This window comes from Pongo abelii, chromosome 3, assembly GCF_028885655.2.
Source record: "Pongo abelii isolate AG06213 chromosome 3, NHGRI_mPonAbe1-v2.0_pri, whole genome shotgun sequence".
Classification (NCBI taxonomy): Eukaryota; Metazoa; Chordata; class Mammalia; order Primates; family Hominidae; genus Pongo; species Pongo abelii.
The window spans coordinates 190,595,737-190,620,687 of record NC_071988.2 but is presented as its reverse complement, the minus strand read 5'-3'; the positions used below and the strand labels follow the sequence as shown (position 1 = coordinate 190,620,687).

The 24,951-nt window shown below is 36.2% G+C and overlaps 1 protein-coding gene and 1 non-coding gene across 10 annotated transcripts in view; one reads left to right on the top strand and one right to left on the bottom strand.

The window, feature by feature from the left end:
* Positions 1-24,951, top strand: part of DDX60L (DExD/H-box 60 like) — a 142,645-nt gene that overhangs the window by 2,484 nt on the left and 115,210 nt on the right. For 6 of the 9 annotated variants that reach the window (XM_054554682.2, XM_054554683.2, XM_054554677.2 and 3 more), the window contains 6 exons: positions 5,300-5,413; positions 5,584-5,653; positions 6,171-6,360; positions 16,188-16,529; positions 21,942-22,058; positions 23,815-23,928. In XM_054554682.2, the coding sequence (XP_054410657.1) occupies positions 5,410-5,413; positions 5,584-5,653; positions 6,171-6,360; positions 16,188-16,529; positions 21,942-22,058; positions 23,815-23,928 (837 nt within the window). In that variant the 5' untranslated portion in view covers positions 5,300-5,409. Of the gene's footprint in view, positions 1-1,980; positions 2,101-5,299; positions 5,414-5,583; positions 5,654-6,170; positions 6,361-16,187; positions 16,530-21,941; positions 22,059-23,814; positions 23,929-24,951 lie in introns of all 9 variants that reach the window. The other 3 variants (XM_054554678.2, XM_063723718.1, XM_054554679.2) reach the window with 1 other exon arrangement.
* On the bottom strand, positions 6,566-6,696 carry LOC112133275 (small nucleolar RNA SNORA51). Its single transcript, XR_002914945.2, has one exon. It is a non-coding gene; the product is annotated as a small nucleolar RNA SNORA51 (small nucleolar RNA).

Genomic DNA, 24,951 nt, shown 5'->3' with positions numbered 1-24,951 from the left:
CTTTCCGCTCCCCTCCCCTCCCCTTCCCTTCCTTTTTAAAATAGGGATGTGGTCTCATTTTGTTGCCCAGGTTGGTCTCGAACTCTTGGCCTTGAGTCCTCCTCCCACATCGGCTTCCCAAAGGGCTGGGATTATAGGTGTGAGGCGCTGTGTCCAGCCAATTCTCTTCCTTCTAGCTCTGCTTTCATACCACCCAGTTCTTTCTTAAGACATTTCTCTTTCCCACTCTTTGGTCATAGCTCCTCAAAAACAGCAACTAAAACACTGTAGACATTGACCATCAATCTTTTCCAATCACTTTTCTGTGAGCATCAGGCTTGTTGGCATGTGGTTGGCTTCCTAGTTTTGAAGGGGATGATTTTTACCAGATATTTTGCTTTGCATCACCTGGGTTTCCAACTTTCAAGCCCAAGAAGCCTAGTTTCTCACTGCCTATTATCTGTCCATTAGGGTGGAGATACATACCATGTTTGATTGGTTTTATAATCCGCATCTTCTCTTTTTACGTCTAAGATGAGGACGAAAATTACAAACCTGTGGTATGTTATGGTTTAATTGTTAGTATTAAGAAAATTAGTGGTACATAAAATGATGGTGCATCTTGCAATTCATGGATTTTTAGATTAAGAGAACGATAGCATTATACCATTATGTAATGATAGGAAGGATTTCCCTTTTTTTTTTTTTTTAGACAGAGTCTTGCTCTGTCGCCCAGGCTAGAGTGCAGTGGCGTGATCTCGGCTCACTGCAAGCTCCGCCTCCCGGGTTCATGCCATTCTCCTGCCTCAGCCTCCTGAGTAGCTGGGACTACAGGCGCCTGCCACCACGGCCGGCTAATTTTTTGTATTTTTAGTAGAGACAGGGTTTCACCATGTTAGCCAGGATGGTCTCGATTTCCTGACCTTGTGATCTGCCCGCCTCGGCCTCCCAAAGTGCTGGGATTACAGATGTGAGCCACCGCGCCCAGCCAGGATTTCACTTTTGTACCAATTTCTGTAGCAGTAAGGGAATGCTAACTTCTGTAGCAATTACAACTTCTAAATTTCGGTGGCATTACACAATAGAAATGTATATATATTGTCCTTCTAAGAGTTCAAAGCAGATTTTCCTGGCCAGTGGGCCCAACAGTGATTCAGGGACCCAGTTTCTTCCATATGGTGGTTCCACTGTTCCCTGAAGTCTTAATATTCTTTGCACCTAACTTTTTAAAAGAGAAGAATAGAGAAGGTATACCTACTTCTCAAAAGTCTGGCTATCACTTCCACTCACATTCCATTGGTACGAACTAATTTCATGGCTATCTCCAGATGCAAAAGAATGGGGAAAATGTAGTCGTTGGCCAGATAGCTACTTCTCAGGGATAATTCTTAAATGTGGAAGGAGGAGCATGAATTTTAGTGGATAGTTGATATCTCTGATCCAATACATATGATTTTTTTTTTCAATTTTTTAAACTTCCATCAGAATCCAAAAGAAAGTCTTCACATTACAATTGGTGTATAAATGTATTGTTTTTTAATCTATAGGATTCCCTCTTTCTCTCTCTCTTTCTTCATCTCTGACTCTTTGTCTCCCCTCGCTATTCTATGTTAGTTCTTAAAATTAGAGGCATAATCAGTTCTTTTTAATTTTTTATACTTTTGTTAAGAATTCACATAGATGGCAGCATATTCCATTCAGAGACAGAGAATGTCTTGCTGTCTCTATTTTTATGATGTTAGTATCCATTGATGTTCAATATCTAGATCCATTAATTTATTAGATGTTTCAAAATGAGGAAAATATAAATTCCTCATTTCTTCTTTTATTTTTTTGAACTGGATTACTTCTGTAAAGACAAATTTCTCGTACTATTTACTTAATCAGGGTTACACTTTGTATTGACAATAGCGGATAAGTGTTTTTTTCATTGCAAAACATGTTCTTTTTAAAAACTTTTATTTCTTAAATCTTTATTTTTTGATTTATCTTCTCTCTTAGTTTGCTAAAGCTGCAGTAACAAAATATTATAGAATGGTGGCTTAAACAACAGAAATTTATTTCTCACTATTCTGGAGGCTGTGAAGTACAAGATCAAGATTCTGGCTGATTCCTTTTCTGGTGAGGGCTCTCTTCCTGGCTTGTACATGACTACCTTGTTGCTGTGTTCTGAGAGAGAGATTGAGCAAGCAGGAGCAAAGGGGGAGGGGCGGGGTGGAGGGGAGAAGGGAGAAGGGAGAAGGGAGAGAGTATGAGCTCTCTGATGTTTCTTCTTAAGAAGGCACCAGTCCTATCAGATAAGGACCCTATCCTTATGGCCTCTTCTAATCCTAATTACCTCCTGAAGCCCCCATCTCCAATTACCATCACACTGGGGTTTAGGGCTTTAAAATATGAATTTTGGGGGGACATAAACATTTAGTATATAACATTATCTTCGAATGCTATTTCTGGGCTCCCTATTTTTTTTTTTTTTTATAAATGATAATAATAGCATTCCTACTCTTTTCCTAACATTTTTCCCTCTTTGTACTTCTCAAATTGGTTAGCTATTTTAATATATTATCAATGTTCAAAGCATTTACATTTTGGTTCTCTGAATAAATTAAGTTCATTGTTATTTGTCTATATATTGAGTCTAAAAATTGAAAAACAAACACAACATAACTGTATACATAGTATTCATTATGGAGTCAAGTTTTGTGATCAGATCCAAACAGGAAATGCATTCTATATAATTAAAACTTGATTACAGTAGACTTTTCAAAGCATTAAAGAAGATGAAAGACATTGGTCATATGTCAGAGCATTCAATGTTGGCCATAATGTTAAAAAAGCTGACTTTAATCAGTTTTCACTATGTCCAGGTGCTTTTTAAGCAGTTTATGTATGAACACATTTTATCTTGACAACCCTACGATAATAATGTTATTCCAAATTCGCAGACAGGAAACAGAAACAGAGATGGTAAGCAATTTGCCTCAGGCCGCACAACTAGTTAGTTGTGCAGTTAGGAATTCAACCCAGGCACCCTGGTTTCAGAGCTCATGTTCTTATTCACTTTAATGCCTCTTTCATTTTGATTCTTTTGTGGCTAAAATGTCTTTCTTTTTTTGCCAGACTTTAGATTTTCTCTTTATCTTTGGAGTACTGAAATTTTATCAGGATATATCTAGCTGTGGCTTTCTCTTTTTTTCATCAAACTTGTTTTGTTTTTGGAGAATCTTTTCAATCTAGGGATTCGTATTTTTCTTCAGCCCTGAGGCAGTCTTCTTAAATTACATTTTCTCACAGTATGTTTTCAATTATTTTCGCCACTCATTCTGGTATCCCAGTTATGTCCTCCAGGATTACCTTTTAATGGATTATATAAGCTTTGATCAATCTTTCATGTGTCTTAATATTTCTTTTATTTCTATCTCATTGTCTTTCTGGACTCTGTCTTTTAACTTGGGATTCTGTTTTATTGTTCAGCAAACTAATTTATTTTATATCTGCAATCTTGCTTTGAATTTTCAAGAGTGCTTTCTTGTTCCTGTATTTTTTTCTTTTCAATAGCAGCATGCAAGCTCTTATTTCATAGATTCAGTATCTTTGATTCTGTGTGAAAATTCTAGTTGGAATTTTTTAAAGTTCTCTTTTGACTTCTAAATTATCTCTTTTTCTCAGTATGTCTTTTAGAATATTTTGATGTTTTTTAGTTTGTTTATTTGTCTTCATTTTTGGTGTTTATTTTCCTGTCTGATCAGTATTTTATATCTGACGATCCTTACTTTTATATTCATATTATAAATTTTAAAAATTACAGTGCTTAATAAAAAAGCTGTTTTAGGCTTTCCTAACCTGTCTCTCTCTTAAATGGGAGGGGCTCTTTGAATGACCACTCCATTCACTCCTTCAGGGCTCATCTGAAATGTCACTTTCTTGGAGATACTGTCTGTAGCAATCCTGTCCAATTCGTTATAACTCTTTTATTTTTTAAATAGTACTTAACTTTTAAGTATTTAAAATTTTATTAATGTTTTTCCACTAGATGATAAGCTCCTAGAGTGCAGCAAAGCCTACTTTTGTCCTTTTCACTGTACTCCCAACCCCAAGGGCAGCGTCTGTCACACAGCAGGTGTTTGCTCATTCAATAGTTGTTGAATAAATGCATTCTGCTTTCTGTCCCTTCAGTTTCACAGAGACTGTACTTACTTTGGCTATAAATACTTTTCTACTTACCAATCCTGTGGCAATGTTGAGTTCTAACCATATTTTGCTTCTGTTCTTTATGGTTACTATGAAGTGAAGAAGTGAGTTCTCCCAGAATCACCTCCCAAGACAAGGATTTGAGTGCCAATAGTTCATTTTGGGAGTGATCAGGAGTGGCCAGAAACTTGTTTTGGGAGTGACCCAGAGTCACTAATAAGCAGCATTCAGTGATTTCTTCTACCTGTGATATATACTCATTTCCTCAGTTATCTTTAGTAATCAAATGACTTGATAGTTCTATTTCTAGCCCAGAAACCTGGCCACGTTTCAGCGTGCTTTGTCCAAGCCCCATCATCCATCCTCTTGTCCTTGCTAGGATCTGAGGAGTCATCCGTGACACTCCCAACTCTCCCTTCCCATGTGGAATCTATTGCCAAACTATGTCACATTTATCTTCAAAATGGCCCACCAATAAATCCACATCTCTCCAGCTCTAAATAGCACCACATTAGCTCAAACCACCGTCATCTTTCTACAGGACTATTTCAGTAGCTTTCTTTATGCACCTCCCCATCCAATCTGCTCTCTCTACTAAAGATAGAGTAATGTTTACCAAGTGCAAGTGTAATCAAATTACAACCAGTTTAAAACCCGTCAATGGCTGAGTTTAGCTCTGAGGATGAAGACAAAACACCTTAAAATTCCTTAAAAGACTGCCTAGCTTCCTTTTTCTCTAACCTTATCTGACACAGTCTTACCCTCTGCTGCAGCCGCACTAACTTCTTTTCTGAATCTCGTACTTTCCATACTGTCCTCTGTCACAGGGGCTTTGCACATGCTGTTCCCTTTGCCAAGAATACTTTTTATTGCTTTTTTGGGGGGCAAATTAACTATAAGGGAGTACTCATTCCTTCAGATCTCAGTTCATGCATTAATTCCTTAGGGAAGCCACCCTCATCTCTGTGCCTTTTGTCACATTTGTGATTTGAAATTTTTTGTATCATTATTTGATCAATCTTTGCTTATTTACTAGACTGCTTGCTCTGTGGAAATTATAACCATATTTTTTGGGTCCATTTCTTTGTTTTAGGAATAACTGCAATTCTATTTTTTTCTTTTATTACAGAGGTGCCATTCACATCAAATGTAGCCATTTTAGAGGTGTCAAAATAAATCAGCCATATTTAATAAATTCCAGCTCTACTCTTCTACCCTGTAGCCCAAGAAGCAGCAACGATGGGTAATTCTCAATCTTTGATATTTGTAGCCTATAAAACAACAATCTTGTAAGATATTCAGATTCAATAATGTTACAAAGTAATTGGATATCTATATTTCATTTCCTTAATAATTACTAAATTATATAGCTGTGTAAAATATTGATGGCTCAAAAAGTCTCTTTTTTTTTAGGGTCAAAGGATCATGCAGTATTTTTCAGGGAAATGACACAGTTAATTTTGAATGAAATGCCAAAAGCTGGGTAAGTACTGTGAAGTAAAAAAGAAGGAGCTATACTATTGTATGCTCTGTGTTTCCACATCCCTCTTAACCCATATACATATACATGATCACTCAACCTATTTATCTTGGAGCAGCTTGGAGATGATGGGAACGCACTCTTCTTCCTATAGTTGTCATAGCTGTCACTGAACAGACTGTTTCCTAAAACAATCAGATTCATGGAGCTGGGGGTTATATATGTCCTTATCCAGAATAACAGCCTTTAGAATCATATTCTCAAGTTCAAATCCTGGCTCTGCCATTTAGCATTGGATAATTTCCTTTGCCTCTCTGAGCCTAATTTTATTTTAATAAAATAGTAATTGTGCTATCTCCTTCTTATAAAGGACAGTTGCTTAAATGAGATATTTGAAAAGGCATCATGGACTGGCATGAGGTACTCAACAAATAGTAGCTTATGCAATAATAGTAACAACAACAGCAACAACATCTCTGTGAAACATCTGTGATTTTTATTCTCTTTGATTTTATTTTAGGTATTCCAGCATATTAAATGATTTTGTGGAATCTAATTTTTTTGTGATTGATGGAGATTCCTTGCTTGTCACGTGCCTGGGTGTAAAATCATTCAAGTGGGGACAGAATCTCCACTTTTTCTATCTGGTTGAATGCTATCTTGTGGATCTTATGAGTAATGGAGGACAATTCGCCATAGTTTTCTTCAAGGTAATATATGATGATTGATGTCATTTTAGTCCTTTGAAGACTGTAACTGAAATCTCTTAACCTAGAGTCTTTGACCTAAAATGAAGCATGCCATCATAGAAAATATAAAAAGACAGGTTAACAAAAGAAAAAATTACCCATAATTTCACTACTCAGAGATAACCATTCTTTATTTTTTATTTTATTAAATTTTTTTCCCTCGACTCTATGTTCCCACATTCACGGTATAGATCAGGCACAGAGCCTGGGCTGAGGGGTATATTGGGTAGGTTTACTCTACCTCCTTTTCTATATAGTCAGTGTAAGAATTCAGCCTGTGGTAAGCACCAGCAAGCCCATTCTTTAAGTTTCAGTATTTTATTATAAAATTTCAAATATAGATAAGTTGAAAGGTTGTAGAGCAAATATCTATATCCCACCATCTAAATCCTACAATTACATTTTATTTTACTTACTTCTTCATATATCTGTAAGCTTATCCATGCCTTTATTCACCTGTCAATCCTTTTATTTTGGGGGTATGTTTCAAAATAGTTGTAGACATTACATTTAACTCTGAAACACTTCATCATACATGCCATTAACTAGAGTTCAGTACTTATTTGCAGGTTTTTTTGATGGTAAAATTTACATGAAATAAAATGCACAGATCTTAAATGTTACAAAAAGTTTTGCTCCAACCTAATACCATTTAACGAGCTTTGGCATGTACATAGTATTTACCAGTCCACTGAGTTTTGACAAATGCATGCACATGTAACCCAAACTCTTGTTCCACAGTACGTCTTCTCATGCCTGTACCCAGTCCATCCTCACCCTATCCCCTAGAAGCAACCACTGTTTAAATCCTTTCTATTGCCTTCTTTAGTTTTGCCTGTTGTAGAACTTTCTTTTTTTCTTTTTAGATGGAGTTTCGCTCTTTTTGCACAGGCTGGAGTGCAATGCCGTGATCTCGGCTCACTGCAACCTCCACCTCCTGGGTTCAAGTGATTCTACTCTCTCAGCCTCCCAAGTAGCTGGGATTACAGGTGCATGCCACCATGCTCAGCTAATTTTTGTATTTTTAGTAGAGACAGTGTTTCATCATATTGGTCAGGCTGGTCTCGAACACCTGACCTCAGGCGATCCACCCGCCTCGGTCTCCCAAAGTTCTAGAACTTTTAATAAATAGAATTTTACAGTATGATCTCTTTGTATAAACCTTTCATTCAACATAATATTTTTGAGAGGCATCCATTTTGTTGTGTGCAGTGGTATTTTGTTCCTTTTATCACTTTTGAGTAAGGTTTTATTGTAGAAATGTGCCATGGTTTGTTTACCCATTTTCTTGTTGAGTGGACACTTCTCTGTTGAGCGGTCTCTTTCAATATCTTGCCTAGATGAATAAAGCTACTATGTGCATTCACATGCAAGTCTTTGTGTGGACGTAAGTTTTCATTTTCCTTGTGCATATATCTGTGATTGAAATATATGTTTTATAAAACTGCCAAAGCTTTTCCTAAGGTAGTTGTGCCCCTTTACACTCACTCCAGCAATGAATAAGAGTTCTGGTGCCCTGTGTAGTTGCAAACATTTGTATTTGGTCAGTCCAGCCATTCTGGTGGATGTGTAGTGTTATGTCCCTGTGTTTTAATTGGTATTTATCAAATGGCTAATGATGTTGCCTACTTTTTCAAGTGCTTATTGTTCATTTGTATACTATGACTTGTGAAGCATCTGCTCGTATCTTTTGACCATTTTAAATTGGGTTCTTTATCTTTTTAATATTGAATTGTAGTAGTTCTTGATATATTCTGTATACAACCTCTTGTCATATATATTATTGCAAATATATTTTCCCAGTCTGTGGCTTGTCACTTCGTTTTGAGACGGAGTCTCGCTCTGTCACCTAGGCTGGAATGCAGTGGTGCAATCTTGGCTCACTGCAACCTCTGCCTCCCGGGTTCATGCCATTCTCCTGCCTCAGCCTCCTAAGTACTTGGAACTACAGGCATGCGCCACCATGCCTGGCTAATTTTTTGTATTTTTAGTAGACACGGGGTTTCATCATGTTAGCAGGATGGTCTCAATCTCCGGACCTCGTGATCTACCTGCCTCGGCCTCCCAAAGTGCTGGGATTACAGGCATGAGCCACCGTGCCCGGCTGCCACTTCATTTTCTTAGTGCTATCTTTGGATGACCAGATATTTTAATTTTGATGAAATCTAATTTATTATTCTTTAATGGTTATTGTGCCTGTATCCTGATAAGAATCATTGCCTATCTCTTAGTCACAAAGATATTTTCCTATATTTATTAATAATTCTAGAAATATGTAGTTTCAGCTTTTGCATTTTGGTCTATGATATTTTTTGAATTAATTTTTGTGTGTTTGTGGTGTGAATTGGGGATTGAGGTTGATTTGTTCCAGCATCCATTGTTGAGAACATTTTTCTTCTACCAGTAGATTGCTTTGGTTTCTTCATCAAAAATCAAATGATTATATATGTGTAGGTCCATTTCTGGGCTTTTCTACTATGTTCCATCAAAGGATTTAACAAATTACCAGTACCACAATGTCCTGATTTGTGTAATTTTATAGTAAATCTTGAAGCCCACTTTGTTCTTCTTTGCTTAACTTTGGCTATTCTAGGTTCTCTGCATTTCCACATGAATTTTAGAATCAGCTTGCCGAGTTCTATTTAGAAGAACAATGGGATTTTAATGATATCAAATTTTCCAGTGAAACCATTTGGATCTGGAGTTTTCCTTGGAAGAAAATTTTTGATAAAAAAGTTAATTTCTTTAATAAACATAGGGCCATTTAGACTTTCTGTTTTATCTTTTGTCAGTTTTGTTGATTGTGTATGTCAAGGGATTTGCCCATCTTATCTAAATTGTCTAAAATTTTGGCATAAAGTTGCCTATAATATTCTCTTATTTTCCTCTTATTGCCTAAGGACTTGTAGTGATGTTAGTGTTAGTTAGCTCCCTCTTTCATTTTTTTTTTTTTTTTTGGAACAGAAACTAAATTTTCTTTTTTTAAAATTCAAGACAGGGTCTCACTCTAGCTCCCAGGCTGCAACACAGCAGTAGCATGATTTTGGCACACTGTAACCTCTGTGTCCTGGGATCAAATGATCCTCACACCTCAGCCTCCTGAGTAGCTGGGACTACAGGTGTGTGGCAGCATGGTTGGCTAATTTTTGTATTTTTTATAAAGATGGGGTCTTGCTGTGTTGTACAGGCTAGTCTCCAACTCCCAAGGTCAAGCAATCCACCTACATTGGCCACCCAGAGTGCTGGGATTACAGGCATGAGCCACTGTTCCTGGCCACTAAATATTTATTTTTTCATTCATTTTCAAATTATGCAGTTTTACACTGAATAACACAGAAGGAAACTAAAATTACCAACAGTTTATATGTAAGCTGGATTCCTGTCTTAAGGAAAAGAAGAACACTACAAAAGCAACACATATTCTAACAAAACGTGTTCTAACATGTTTTGTTAGAACAAAAACAAAAACCCTCTAAAAAGCTTTCACATTACACTCCCATTTTGTGAATTGGCAGCTGTCTGTGTCCCTTAAATCTTGATTATCTGCTGCTTTCTGTGTAGCAGGCTACAAAGCACACAGATTGTAACTATAGCTTACCAAAAGGGGTTACATGGACCATATACCCATCACCTGGATACTCTAAACCAGTTTTTAAACATACACTGCAGAAATCCTGACTAATACAGCAAAATAAGACTTTACTTTGGCTAGCTGCTAGTGACAACCAGTGATGCAATAACAGGAGGGGACTGGTCAGAAACGTGACACCAACTCTTTTTTTTTTTTTTGTAGTTCCTCAAATTTATTTGACCATGGAGGTAATGTTTTACGAGCTTCTGTCTAGAGAGCCTAATTCTCAATAGAACATATTTAGGGAAATATTGGCTTATAGTATTAAAAACATAATTCAACAAGTAATTATTGAGCATGAATTATATTCTAGCCCTATGGCAATCATTCCATGCTTATAGAAAAGTAGGCTAAAGTCCTCATTTCAAGTAGTTTGCAGGCTCTTGGGAAATAAACAACAGGAAGTATATAGCAAGTCACAGTGGTTTACACAGAATATAAATGAGCATTTGCCTAAGACAAAATAATTATTTAATATTTCAATATAGAGTCTGACACATTTATTCAATTCAAGTGTCTGTTTTGCTGACCAGTCACAATTTCATTTTTAAGGATGTAAAATATTTAGCAGATGAGAAGAATCCTTTCTTTCAGTCTAAAGTGTTCCCCAGTGAAATTTGAAAGAAACAAATGTTATCTCAGTCGATTCATACCTTTAATTTTACTGTTTCCTCCTCCCACAGAAGTGAATAAAACAACTGCCTGACTAAAGAGGAGGTATCTTATGGTTTAAATGATTAAGCTCCACTACCAAAATAGGGGGAAAAAAACAATCTCTAGAAACAAGTTTCAAACTAAAAATAGTTGTTTTGGACTTTTTTATTTCTCAGTTTTTTTCAGCCATATCATAAATGTTTAGATTGACAAATATGATCCAAGTAAAATCATCACATAATGATCCCCTTAAATCAAGTGTCATTTTGTGCAGTTAATTTTTGATTATTCTTTGGCACCTGCTAAGCTTCTTTCAAATGAAAAACTATACTCTTGCTGGCACGTTACTGGTGTAATGTCCCGAAATATGTTAATATTATTCATGATTTTGTTCTTAAGTACATTTTAACTGAATTATCTTTTTTTTATGAAGTATTTATTGATCATTCTTGGGTGTTTCTCAGAGAGGGGGATATGGCAGGGTCATAAGATAATAGTGGAGAGAAGGTCAGCAGATAAACACATGAACAAAGGTCTCTGGTTTTCCTAGGCAGAGGTCCCTGCGGCCTTCTGCAGTGTTTGTGTCCCTGGGTACTTGAGATTAGGGAGTGGTGATGACTCTTAAAGAGCATGCTGCCTTCAAGCATCTGTTTAACAAAGCACATCTTGCACCGCCCTTAATCCATTTAACCCTGAGTTGACACAGCACATGTTTCAGAGAGCACGGGGCTGGGGGCAAGGCCATAGATCAACAGCATCCCAAGGCAGAAGAATTTCTCCTAGTACAGAACAAAATGGAGTCTCCTATGCCTACTTCTTTCTACACAGACTGAGGTTTTGTTGAAAAGAAAAGGGGGAAATGTGGGGAAAAGAAAGATCAGATTGTTACTGTGTCTGTGTATGACACCAACTCTTAATAGCAACTGCTCTACTTGAAATTCACATCTGGTGAAATGAGGACAGATTTTTATTCCTCTATTTTCTAATGATAAGTATCATAACATAATTTTACAAATTAAAATGTAATTTGTCATTGTTGTATCTGATTCTATAACCTGATATACTGCTAAGGGAAAAGAAGGAGTTAACTTTTTAAAAAATGTATGAAAGCCGTAATACCATCTACTGTATGTGACAAAGCGTCACAGATTCTCTATTGTGATAATTTCCATTTTCTTCTGCCCTCATTTATCCTTTACATTGCTAAGCTGTGTCTTCTCTCTTCTTGATTAATCTAGTTAGTGATTTATCAATTTTGTTGATGTTTTCAAAGACCTAGCTTTTTTCACTTTGTTAATTTTCTGTATTGTCTTTTTTTTTATTTCACTGATTTCTACTCTTATCTTTATTTGTTTCTCTTGGATTTTCCTTACTCTTTTTTCCACTAACTTCATAAATTGAAATTTTAAGCTAAGATCTTTTTTCTTTTCTATTTATGAACGGTAAAATTTTTCTTGTAAGCTCTGTTTTAGCTACATATCACAAATTTGCATCTAATGGTTTTTTCTTTACCATTTAATTAGAAATAATTTCTGACATCTCTTGTGATTCTTTTTTCTTTGACCAGTGGATTATTTAGAAATTTGTTGTTTTAAAAGCTGGGGGTATTTCACTACTAGATTTCAAGGTATTCCACACAGCTCTAGTAACCCAAACAGCATGATACTGGTGTAAAAATAGACAGTTGGACCAATGGAACAGAATAGAGAACCCAAAAATAAATTCACATATTTACAGCCAAATGATTTTTGACAAAAACATATCAAGAACATTCACTGGGGAGAGGACAGTGTCTTCAGTAAATGGTGCTCAGGAAATTGGATATTCATATGCAGAAAAATGAAACTGAACCCTCACTTTCACTATATTAAAAAATCAATTCAAAATGGATTAAGGACTTAAATGTAGGACCCAAAACTATGAAACTATTAGAAAAAAACATAGGGGAAATGCTTCACGACATTGGTTAGTGTGAAGAGCTTATGGAGAAGACTTCAGAAGCACAGGTAGCAAAAGCAAAAGTAGACAAATGGGATTATATCAAACTAAAAAGTTTCTGCACAGGAAAGGAAATAATCAACAGAGTAAAGAGACACCTTCAGAATGGGAAAAAATATTTGTCAGTATTTATCCTACAAGGAATTAATATCCAGGATATGCAGGGAACTCAAACATCTCAATAGCAAAAGAAAAAAAAACAGATAATCCAATTAAAATGTGGGCAAGTGAGCTGAATAGGCATCTCTCAATAGAAGACATACAAATAGCCAACACATGTATGAAAGCATAGTCAACATTATTAATCATCAGATAAATGCAAATCCAAACCATAATAAGATAGCATCTCTCCCCATTAGAATAGCTATTGTCAAAAAGACAAAAAAAAAATGCTAGTAAGGATATAGAGAAAGGGGAACTCATATGCTGCTGGTACGAATGTGAGTTAATTCAGTAATTGTGGAAAACAGTATGGAGGTTCCTCAAAAAACACAAAAAGGAATTACTATATGAACCAGCAACTCCACTACTAGGTATATATTCAAAGGATAGGAAATCAGTATGTTAAAGAGATATCTGCTGTCCTGTGTTTATTGCAACAATATTTACATAGCCAACATATGGAAACAAACTAAGTGTTCATCAACAGATGAATGGATAAAGAAAATGTGGTGTATACATACACTATATAATGCTATTTGGCTATAAAAAACAAAATTCTGTCATTTGTGGCAACATGATGATCTTGGAGGACATTATTGCACCATAGGGTGGATATAATTAACAGTAATTTATTGCATTTTTTCAAATAGTTAGAAGAGCAGATTTGGCATGTCTCCAACACATGCACACACACAAATAATTCTGTCTGATGTGATCAATATGCTAATTACTGTGATTTGATCATTATACATTGTATACATATATATCAAAATATCACCGTTTACTCCATAGATATGTGCAATTAGTCCAGGTGAGGTGATGCACAAGTGTAATAACAACCAACACTTTGAGAGGCTGAGTGGGGAGGATCATTTGAGGCCAAGAGTACAAGACCAGTGTGAATAACAAAGTGAGATCCTGTTTCTACCAAAAAAGAGTACAATTATAAAGTCACTTAAGGATGATTTTAAAAATTAAAAAACTATTGTTTTAATGTATAAATTCTTGTTTTTTCTAGATGTGTTATTGATTTCTAATTTAATTCCATTGTGGTTGAAGAAAATATTTCTGTATAATTTCAATTATTTAAACATCTATTGAGACTTGTTTTGACGTCCAATACATGGCCTATTTTGGTGAATGTACCATGTGTTCTTGGAAATAATATATATTCTACAGTTCTTGAATATAATGTTCTAGAAATGTCATTAAGTCAGAGTAGTTGATAGCTAAAATTAATTTTTATTTGCAACAATAGATACTTATTTTAAGGACACCTAGGAACATGAGGTAGGAGGAGACTTCCCTCAACAATCTTTCTTTGCTCTCTGAATTTGTATGCTTAAATTCTAGGAAGCACTTTAGGATCAAAACTGATAAGAAATTATATTTACTTTCCGGTAGAATGGCAAATTCAATAGAGGCACTGTCTTTATTTGGATTGATCTATATAAACATCCTCAACCGTGTATTATATTACGGTTTTTAAAAAGTACAGATTGAATGGCTTCCAATTTTAACAAATCTCAACCCAAATACAAAAGTATATTATGAGCCCATTCCCTCATCGTACTCCTAGAAGCAATTGTTGTTTTACTCCTAAGAATTCTAGTCTATATTGTTCAATCTTTCTACATAGGATTTTTTGGAGGTGGGGATTAGTTTTAGCACCATTAAAAGTGAAAGCAGTGTTTTGATTGATACCTATAGAAAAGTCAGGGTTCTTTGTAAATTATGACAGTCTAGCAGGCTAGAGTGTCAGTATCATTTAAAAACGGATTTTTTTTTTTCTTATTAAGTTCAGGGGTACATGTGCAGGTTTGTCATATAGGTAAGGTTGTCTTATGGGAGTTTGTTGTACAGATTATTTCTTCACCCAGGTATTAAGCCTAGTACCCATTAGTTATTTTTCCTGATACTCTCCCTCCTCTCACCCTCCACCCTCCACCCTCCAATAGGCCGCAGTGTCTGTTGTTTTCCTCTATGTGTCCATGTGTTCTCATGATTTAGCTCCCACTTACAAGTGAGAACATGCAGTATTTGGATTTCTGTTTTTGCATTTGGGACATGATCTCATTCTTGTTTATGAATGCATAGTATTCCATGATGTATATGTACCACATTTTCTTTGTCCAGTCTGTCATCGATGACTTAGTTTGATTTCATGTCTGCTATTGTGAATAGTGCTGCAGTGAACATATGCGTGCATGTGTCTTTATGATGGAATGATTTATATCTCTTTGGGTATATACCCAGTAATGGGATTGCTGGGTCGAATGGTAGATCTTTCAGGAATTGCCACAGTTTTCCACAATTGTTGAATTAATTTACACTCCCACCAACAGTGTTAAGCATTCCTTTTTCTCTGCAACCTTATCAGCATCTGTTATTTTTTGATGTTGAGTTATTTTAACTGTCATTTTTTATTATTTTTAATAATAGCCATCTGACTGGCATGAGATGGTATCTCATTGTGGTTTTGATTTGCGTTTCTCTAATGATCAGGGATGCTGAGCTTTTTTTATATGCTTATTGGCTGCATGTATGTCTTCTTTTGTTTTTGTTTTTGTTTTGAGACACAGTCTCTCTGTTGCCCAGGCTGGAGTGCAGTGGCATGATCTTGGCTCACTGCAACCTCCGCCTCCCCCAGGTTCAAGCGATTCCCCTGCTTCAGCCTCCCAAGTAGCTGGGATTACAGGCACCCGCCACTGCGCCCAGCTAATTTTTGTATTTTTAGTAGAAACAGGGTTTCACCATGTTGACCAGACTGGTCTCGTCCTTCTGACCTCAGATGATCCACCCACCTCGGCCTCCTAAAGTGCTGGGATTATAGGCATGAGCCACCACACCCGACCGTATGTCTTCTTTTGAAAAGTGTCTGTTTATGTCCTTTGCCCACTTTTTAGTGGGGTTGTTTTTTTCTTGTAAATTTGAAAAATAGAAATTTTGATTTGCTAAGTAGAGACTTACATTATTTAGGGAGGAAACACGTCACCTGGAACATTACATTTTTATCTACTAATAGTGATTCACATCAGCTTCTCAATTCAGATGAAATACATCTATCTACTTGCTACTTTAATCCCTATTTGAAAATAGATAGTAAAAGAATTAGAGGTGAAGTAGTAGTGTATGCCTGCTCAAATAAAGGACCTGAATCTATATAATCCACATTTTGACCTGTGGCATACACTTGTGAAATGAGTCAAGTTTAAGGCCCTTGAGCAAAACAATTAGATCGCATGGGTTAAGTCCTATATGGCTTTGTGCTGTAAGCAACAAAATTAACAATCACTAAAGGAAGATTTCAAAATGATGTATTTTTTTCTTTTTCTCACCACAGGATGCTGAATATGCGTATTTTGATTTTCCTGAACTTCTTTCATTGAGAATCGCTTTAATTCTCCACCTTCAACACAATACTAACATTGATGTGCAAACGGAGTTTTCTGGATGCTTATCACAAGATTGGAAGTTATTCTTGGAACAGCATTACCCATATTTTCTGATAGTTTCAGAGGAAGGCCTGAGTGATTTACAAACGTATCTTTTTAACTTCTTAATTATACATTCCTGGGGAATGAAAGTCAACGTTGTGCTTTCATCAGGGCACGAATCTGATACTTTCAGACTTTATGCACATACTATGGAAAGCACAGACAGAAACCAAACTTTTTCGAAGGAGGTAATTGACATTAATAACTCTCATTTTTTGTCCTGATTTCTTGTTTTAATTCTCAAAATCACTGACTCAATGTACTTTCTGTATTTTTAATGGAACTTACTATAGGCAGTCTCTGAAGAGGTAATACATTTAATAATGGTAACAATAATAATGATGGACATTTATTAAGCACTTACGCCAATTCCTTTTCCTAAATTTCTCTTAATTCTCAGGGTACTCCTATAAGGTCTGTGGCATTATTATATCTGTCTATTCATATCTAATTATGGTATTATCACCTCTTCTGTAAAAGAATATTTGGAGTGTTGAAGTAATTTGCTCATGTTAAGTACCTAATTGTGGTATAATGAGAAATATATTTGCACTTTATCCCCAGTTGCTGTCACAAAGCTCCTAAAACCCTTGGAATTTCTTGAGTAATAATAATGTCTTTTGTTATTTGTAAGGAGCTGCTTTTGATCACATCTGAATTTTTCCTAATGAGGTAACCTAGAGTGGGGCCCCTGGATAGCCTCAGGGTTGGGCTGGCCACCAAAAGGACCAAGCCATCAGAGGCTGGAAGCTTCAGTCCCAACCACCAACCTCTGGGAAAGGGAGTAAGAGGGGCTAGATATTAAGCTCTATAAAAACTCTTGAACAGTGAAGTTTGTTCAGCCTCCAGGTTGGGAAGTCCTCGGAGGGTGGTGCACCCAGGGTGTTACTGGGGCCACCTGCCCCTCTCCTCATACCTTGCCCTGTGCATCTGTTCCATCTGGCTGTTCCACAGTTGAATCCTTCATAATAAGCTGGTAATAGCAAGCAAACCACTTTTCCTGAGTTCTGTGAACTATACTAGCAAATTACCAAACGTGAGGAGGGAACCCCGGATTTGTAGCTGGTCTGTCAGCATGTGAAGCCCGGCATTGTGATCCGTGTCTGAAGTGGGAGGCAATCTTGTTGGACTGAGTCCTTACCCTGTGCGGCCTGCATTAACTCAGGGTAGTTAGTGTCGGAATGGAATTAAATTGTATGGCACCCAGTTGGTGTCTGGAGAGAATTAGGCAATTATTGGTGTGGAAAACCCATACTTTTTTTTTTGTTAGCGTTATAAGTAAAGAAGTGGTTTTCCTTTACGAATAAAAGGTTGACAGTGGATTTCCCCAAAGGAGTATGTCTGTAGCTTCTATATTTAGCCATAGGGTGTCCTGCTGCCCAGGTCCTGGAAAGCAAGAAATGCATTTAACTGGAAATCCATGTGTTTAGAGGTTCGTGTGTTGCATATAGGCAGTGAAATGATGGCTAACATGGAGGAAGGACCCTTAATGAGAAAGAAATGAAGAAGACTGACAAAGAAGCAAGTAATGAGATAATTTCATTCCTTAACATAAACTCATGAAGTCTGAAGAATTTTCAAAGCATTATGATAGGCTCATTATTTTGGTATAGTTGACATTAGGTTTATGCAGTATTTATGTTATGAAACTTGGGAATCAAAAAATATATTAATAATCTTATGAGTGAATCTAGTTTTGTTCCAGTTTTCACATTTTGAAATTAATTCTGATGACGCAGGCCATTCGATAGTTTATCAAAAATAATCTTTCAATATAATTCATATTTTTACTTTTTATAGCAGATCTCTGTCCTTTGAAATTGGAACTCTGCCTTTGTTTTTTGTTTTGGTTGGAAAATTGCCTTCTAAATGTACAATATGGCAATAAAACTAAAATTTATCATGTTTTGAGAAACATCCTTCATGTAATTAAGACATACAGATGTTTGTCATGCTTTTAGATTAGTTATTTGCTTTACTTTTATTCTGTCATTAAAATATTTCCCCAGGTTTTTTTTTTTTTTGAACTTTAGACTTCTCCTTCCTTCCCTCCTTCCCTCCCTCCCTCCCTCCCTTCCTTCCTTCCCTCCCTTTGGTGTCTTGATATATTGCCTAGGCTGGAGTGCAGTGGCGTGATCTTGGCTCACTGCAACCTCTGCCTCCTTGGTTCAAGCAATTCTCTTGCCTGCCTTGGCCTCCCAAGTTGCTGGGATTACAGGTGCCTGCCACCATGCCAGGCTAATTTTTGTATTCTTAGTAGAGATGGGGTTTCACCATGTTGCCTAGGCTGGTCTTGAACTCCTGACCTCAGGTGATCTGCCCACCTTGGCCTCCTAAAGTGCTGGGATTGCAGGAGTGAGCCACTGTGCCCGGCCGCTAGACTTTATTTTCATATTGAGAAGAGGTACTGTTACCAGTAAGTCTCTATTTTGCCTGAAAAATACCAGACTCTGACTTAAAAATGCAATACTAGGGTCTTGATTGGTCTCTCCTTAAGAATAATCTTATTTATTTATTTATTTTTAATAGAAATGGGGTCTTGCTATGTTGCCCAGGGTGGTTTCAAACTCCTGGGCTCAAGTGATATTCCTGCCTCAGCCTCCCAAAGTGCTGAGATTACAGGCATGAGCCATCATGCCTGGCCTTCTTTTCTTTTTAAATTGATGATTTTATTTTCTGTAAAATTATTTTCTAATCTGATGGTAGTTTCCTTTGCTGTGCAGAAGCTCTTTAGTTTAATTAGATCCCATTTGTCAATTTTGGCTTTTGTTGCCATTGCTTTTGGTGTTTTAGACATGAAGTCCTTGCCCATGCCTATGTCCTGAATGGTAATGCCTAGGTTTTCTTCTAGGGTTTTTATGGTTTTAGGTCTAACATTTAAGTCTTTAATCCATCTTGAATTGATTTTTGTATAAGGTGTAAGGAAGGGATCCAGTTTCAGCTTTCTATATATGGCTAGCCAGTTTTCCCAGCACCATTTATTAAATAGGGAATCCTTTCCCCATTTCTTCTTTTTGTCAGGTTTGTCAAAGATCAGATACTTGTAGATATGTGGCATTATTTCTGACGGCTCCGTTCTGTTCCATTGATCTATATCTCTGTTTTGGTACCAGTACCATGCTGTTTTGGTTACTGTAGCCTTGTAGTATAGTTTGAAGTCAGGTAGTGTGATGCCTCCAGCTTTGTTCTTTTGGCTTAGGATTGACTTGGCGATGCGGGCTCTTTTTTGGTTCCATATGAACTTTAAAGTAGTTTTTTCCAATTCTGTGAAGAAAGTCATTGGTAGCTTGATGGGGATGGCATTGAATCTGTAAATTACCTTGGGAAGGATGGCCATTTTCATGATATTGATTCTTCCTACCCATGAGCATGGAATGTTCTTCCATTTGTTTGTATCCTCTTTTATTTCCTTGAGCAGTGGTTTGTAGTTCTCCTTGAAGAGGTCTTTCACATCCCTTGTAAGTTGGATTCCTATTTTGCAACCTACTCATCTGACAAAGGGCTAATATCCAGAATCTACAATGAACTCCAACAAATTTACAAGAAAAAAACAAACAACCCCATCAAAAAGTGGGCGAAGGACATGAACAGACACTTCTCAAAAGAAGACATTTATGCAGCCAAAAAACACATGAAAAAATGCTCACCATCACTGGCCATCAGAGAAATGCAAATAAAAACCACAATGAGATACCATCTCACGCCAGTTAGAATGGCAATCATTAAAAAGTCAGGAAACAACAGGTGCTGGAGAGGATGTGGAGAAATAGGAACACTTTTACACTGTTGGTGGGACTGTAAACTAGTTCAACCCTTGTGGAAGTCAGTGTGGCGATTCCTCAGGGATCTAGAACTAGAAATTCCATTCGACCCAGCCATCCCATTACTGGGTATATACCCAAAGGACTATAAATCATGCTGCTATAAAGACACATGCACACATATGTTTATTGCAGCATTATTTACAATAGCAAAGACTTGGAACCAACCCAAATGTCCAACAATGATAGACTGGATTAAGAAAATGTGGCACATATACACCATGGAATACTATGCAGCCATAAAAAATGATGAGTTCACGTCCTTTGTAGGGACATGGATGAAACTGGAAATCATCATTCTCAGTAAACTATCGCAAGAACAAAAAACCAAACACCGCATATTCTCACTCATAGGTGGGAATTGAACAATGAGAACACATGAACACAGGAAGGGGAACATCACACTTCGGGGACTGTTGTGGGGTGGGGGGAGGGGGGAGGGATAGCATTGGGAGATATACCTAATGCTAGATGACAAGTTGGTGGGTGCAGCGCACCAGCATGGCACATGTATACATATGTAACTTACCTGCACATTGCGCACATGTACCATAAAACCTAAAGTATAATAATGATAATAATAATAATAATAATAAAATAAATAAATAAAAAGAAAAAAAAAATTATTTTCTAATTCATTATCTATAAGTATTTCCCTAAAAGAAGTTATTTTTCTCACCCCCTTTGGACTGTTTAAATTAGTCTCAATAAATATTATAGATTTATTATATGTTGATAATTGTTCAGGATTGGGGGTTCATACTACCTTCTCTAGTTTTCTATATTTTTGAAAGCTCTGTAATACCAAGACAGTTCATTATATTCTGAAATAAAAATTAATTTGTCAAAGAGGAAATATGCATGTTTATCAGAGCTTAAGAAAAATTGTCCTAAAGACATCTGAGGGTGATTTTACTTAGTATACCTTATAACACATGTAGAATTCAAATGTCTCACTAAAAAAATTAATTTAACTTTATTTTAACTTCTGGGATACATGTGCAGAATGTGCAGGTTTGTTACATAGGTAAATGTGTGCCATGGTGGTTTGCTGCACCTATCAACCCATCACCTAGGTATTAAACACTGCATGCATTAGTTATTTATCTTGATGCTCTCCCTCCCCCATTCCCCCAACAGGCCCTAGTGTGTGTTGTTCCCTTCCCTGTGTCCATGTGTTCTCATTGTTCAGCTCCCACTTATAAGTGAGAACATGTGGTATTTGGTTGTCTGGTCCTGCGTTAGTTTGCTGAGGATAATGGTATCGAGCTCCATCCATGTGCCTGCGAAGAACATGATGTTGTTCCTTTTTACAGCTGCATAGTATTCCATGGGACAATATGTACCACATTTTCTTTATCCAATCTATGATTGATGGGCATTTGGGTTGATTTCATGTCTTTGCTATTGTGAGTAGTGCTGCAGTGAACATACTTATGCATGTATCTTTATAATAGAATGATTTATATTCCTTTGGGTATATACCCAGTAATAGGATTGCTGGGTCAAATGGTATTTCTGGTTCTAAGTCTTTGAGGAATTGCCACACTGTCTTCCATAATGGTTGAACTAATTTCATCCCCACCAACAGTGTAAAAGAATTCCTATTTCTCTACAACCTCGCCAGCATATGTTGTTTCTTGACTTTTTAGTAATCGCCATTCTGACCAGCATGAGATAATATCTCATTGTGGTTTTGATTTGCATCAGGTCCCTCATATTTTACAGCTGGGAAATACTTTATTTAAGATATTTTATATGGTTTTCTTCCTTTTACAGAATGAAACAGTGATTCAGAGTGCATATAAAAGCCTCATACAACACTTGGAAGAAAGAAGGGTTTTAGCATTAGCACCTCATTTTGAACATTTGAAATGGAATGATATAATGGAAGAGGTATTAAAATTTTTATTTCTTTAAATACAAGTTTGATAGAATTTGATAAATGAGAATGAACTTGTGATTAGTTCAGTCCTTAGAACAGACTAAAGGGTGCCGTATACCTCCTTGGTACATGTATACTATCTGAATATTAGAATGTCATGCTCTCAATGTACCTTGAATTCATCGGATGGCATATGTAATTTTATGTTCATTTCTGGAAGCCATATTTTAAAACAGACTCTGGAAAACTAGAAAATTGTAGTACTTAATACAACAGTAATGTTTATTTTCCAGTATTCAAATTGAGGAGGGCTCTAAGATATCATTTGCCATATAAACAGTCAAAATGTGGAATTAATTATACCTTAAATCTAATTTTCTGATTATCTTCTCAAACTATGCTTTATACTACCGTTTATCATGATGGATTACTAAGCACCTCTTTCTCTTTTTTTTTTTCTGATTCTCAAGCGGTAAAAGGTGGTTGCATAAGAAAGTTTGGAAAAAAACAGAAAAGTAGTAAGAATATCCATAATTCCACTTCTTGATATTAGCATTTTAACATATATTTTTATGTAGCTGAGGACATAGTGTGTGTGTGTGTGTGTGTATATATATATATATGTGAGTGTGTGAAGGTGTGTGTATATATATATAGTTTATATATATGTTTTTGGTGTTTTTTTTTTTTTTTTTTTTTCAGACAAGGCCTCACTCTGTTGCCCATTCTGGAGTGCAGTGGCACAATCATGGATCACTGCAGTCTTGACCTCCCAGGCTCAAGTGATCCTCCCACCTCAGCCTCCTGAGTAGCTGGACCCACAGGCATATGCCACCATGCCTGCCTAATTTTTAACTTTAATTTTATATAGAGATGGTGTCTCACTTTGTTACCCAGGCTGGTCTTGAACTCCTGGGCTCAAGTGATCCTCCTACCTTGGCCTCCCAAAGTCTTGGGATTATAGCTGTGAGCCACCATGCCCAGACTGTATATATATTTTTAGTGTACATTTCATTAAGATTATTGCATATTTTCTTGTCATTAAGAATTTTTCATAAATGTAATATCTAATGAGTGCACTATATTTTCTTAATGCTAGACACTTAAATTAATTCAAAATTTTGGCTGATATAAATAATGTTATAATGAACATTTTGATGTATACTTTTTTTGTATGCGTATTGGATTATTATTCCTCTATGCTAAATTCCCAGAAATTCAAAACTGGATCATAAGGCATCAACATATTTAATGATCCTGATGGACGCTGTCAAAGAGCTTTGCAGAAATTCTATACCTACCTGTACTTTTATCTTTAATCTGTAAGAGAGGTGACTCACCACACAATTTTCAATGTTGTGTGATATTATTTTAAAATTTTTGATATTATTGATATTTATAACAAGCTAATTTTTGTTTTAACATATACTTCTCTGATTTTTAGTAAAATGGAATGATTTTATTTTTATTAATCTATTTCCTCCTTTGTGAAACAGTTGTTCATGTTTTACTAAATCTTAATTTCTTATTGAGTTATTTAATTTCTTTACATATTTAGGTTTTCATATTTCTCTGGCATATTGATTGTAATTATTTTTCAATTTTCTATCATTAAAATGATCATACATTTTTAAACTAAACATTTGAAGTTCTGTTTAGTCAAATCTATACAATCGTTTTCTTTATGTTTCTTACAAGTAAGAGCACTTCTGAGTAAAAGAATATTTCTAAATAATTTGACATTTGAAGAAATTTCTTTTTTGATAGGCATATCAGACTCTATTTCTGCTTCAGCACCTATGGTCAGAAGGATCGGACATCCAGCGTGTTCTCTGTGTCACTTCATGTTCACTATCCTTGAGAATGTACCATCGTGTCTCAGTAAGTAAAAAGAACACAGCCACCAGGCAGAAAGCTGTCATTCATCGGGTGTAACTGGTGTAACTTCACTGGTGGCATCAGGTTCTCCACTGTTGACATACTCTTGGTTTCTGACTGCCATTTTCTTCATTAGGAATTTAGCCCCTTCCCCCACCAATTTACGTGTATTAAATACCAAAAAGGGGAGAAAAATTAGAATCTGTATACATAAGAAAATATTATGTTATATAATTTAGTGTTTTTCTTAAAATACAATGTACAGTAAGTTTTATCTGGTGTTTCACTTAGTAGTTATTTAGCCCAGTTCTTCTAAAAAACAGAGAAAGTGAGGAGGAAGAAGAAAAGAAACAAATTGGAGGAGGGGCCCCACTATACGCTGTGTTTCAGGGACTTTGTGTTACCTGACACCATGTAATCTTACAACTTTTCAGTATAGCAATTATCACTCTCTCCTGTGGATTCAGGACTTTGAGACCAAGACTTCCCTAACCTACCTAAAATCACATGGTAAAAGGCAGCCTGGATTTTGACTAGGATGGTTGGCTCCACAGCTTGTAATGATTCTGCTGTGTTAAGTTTTGTATTTAAAAGAACAGTTCTGTTATTGTTTATTAGTATCACTGAGACTATAGAGATCCTGAATTTTTATAATTGTTTTCAGCTTATAGGGCCCTTTAGGAATATTTTGAGGAACATGGATTTTCCGCTCTACTATATGCATCCCTGCTTGCATAAGTACACACACACACACACACACACACACACACACACACACACACGCACACAAAGTTTGTATGCAGTCTAGATATCGGTGTGTTTCAGGCTGAAAACTCTGTTCTTAAAACAAACAGCAGTAAAAGAAATAGAAAAAAAAGAAAAAGAAAAAATGTGACTGTACAGGGCTCAAGAAGTTAGTATTCTATAGGAGAAAATTGTCCATTTCTTAAATCTGTCAGCATGTTTTCATAAAATATTTACTTTGTGCATGGTAATATATATGCCAAAAATAAATATATTTGGAGA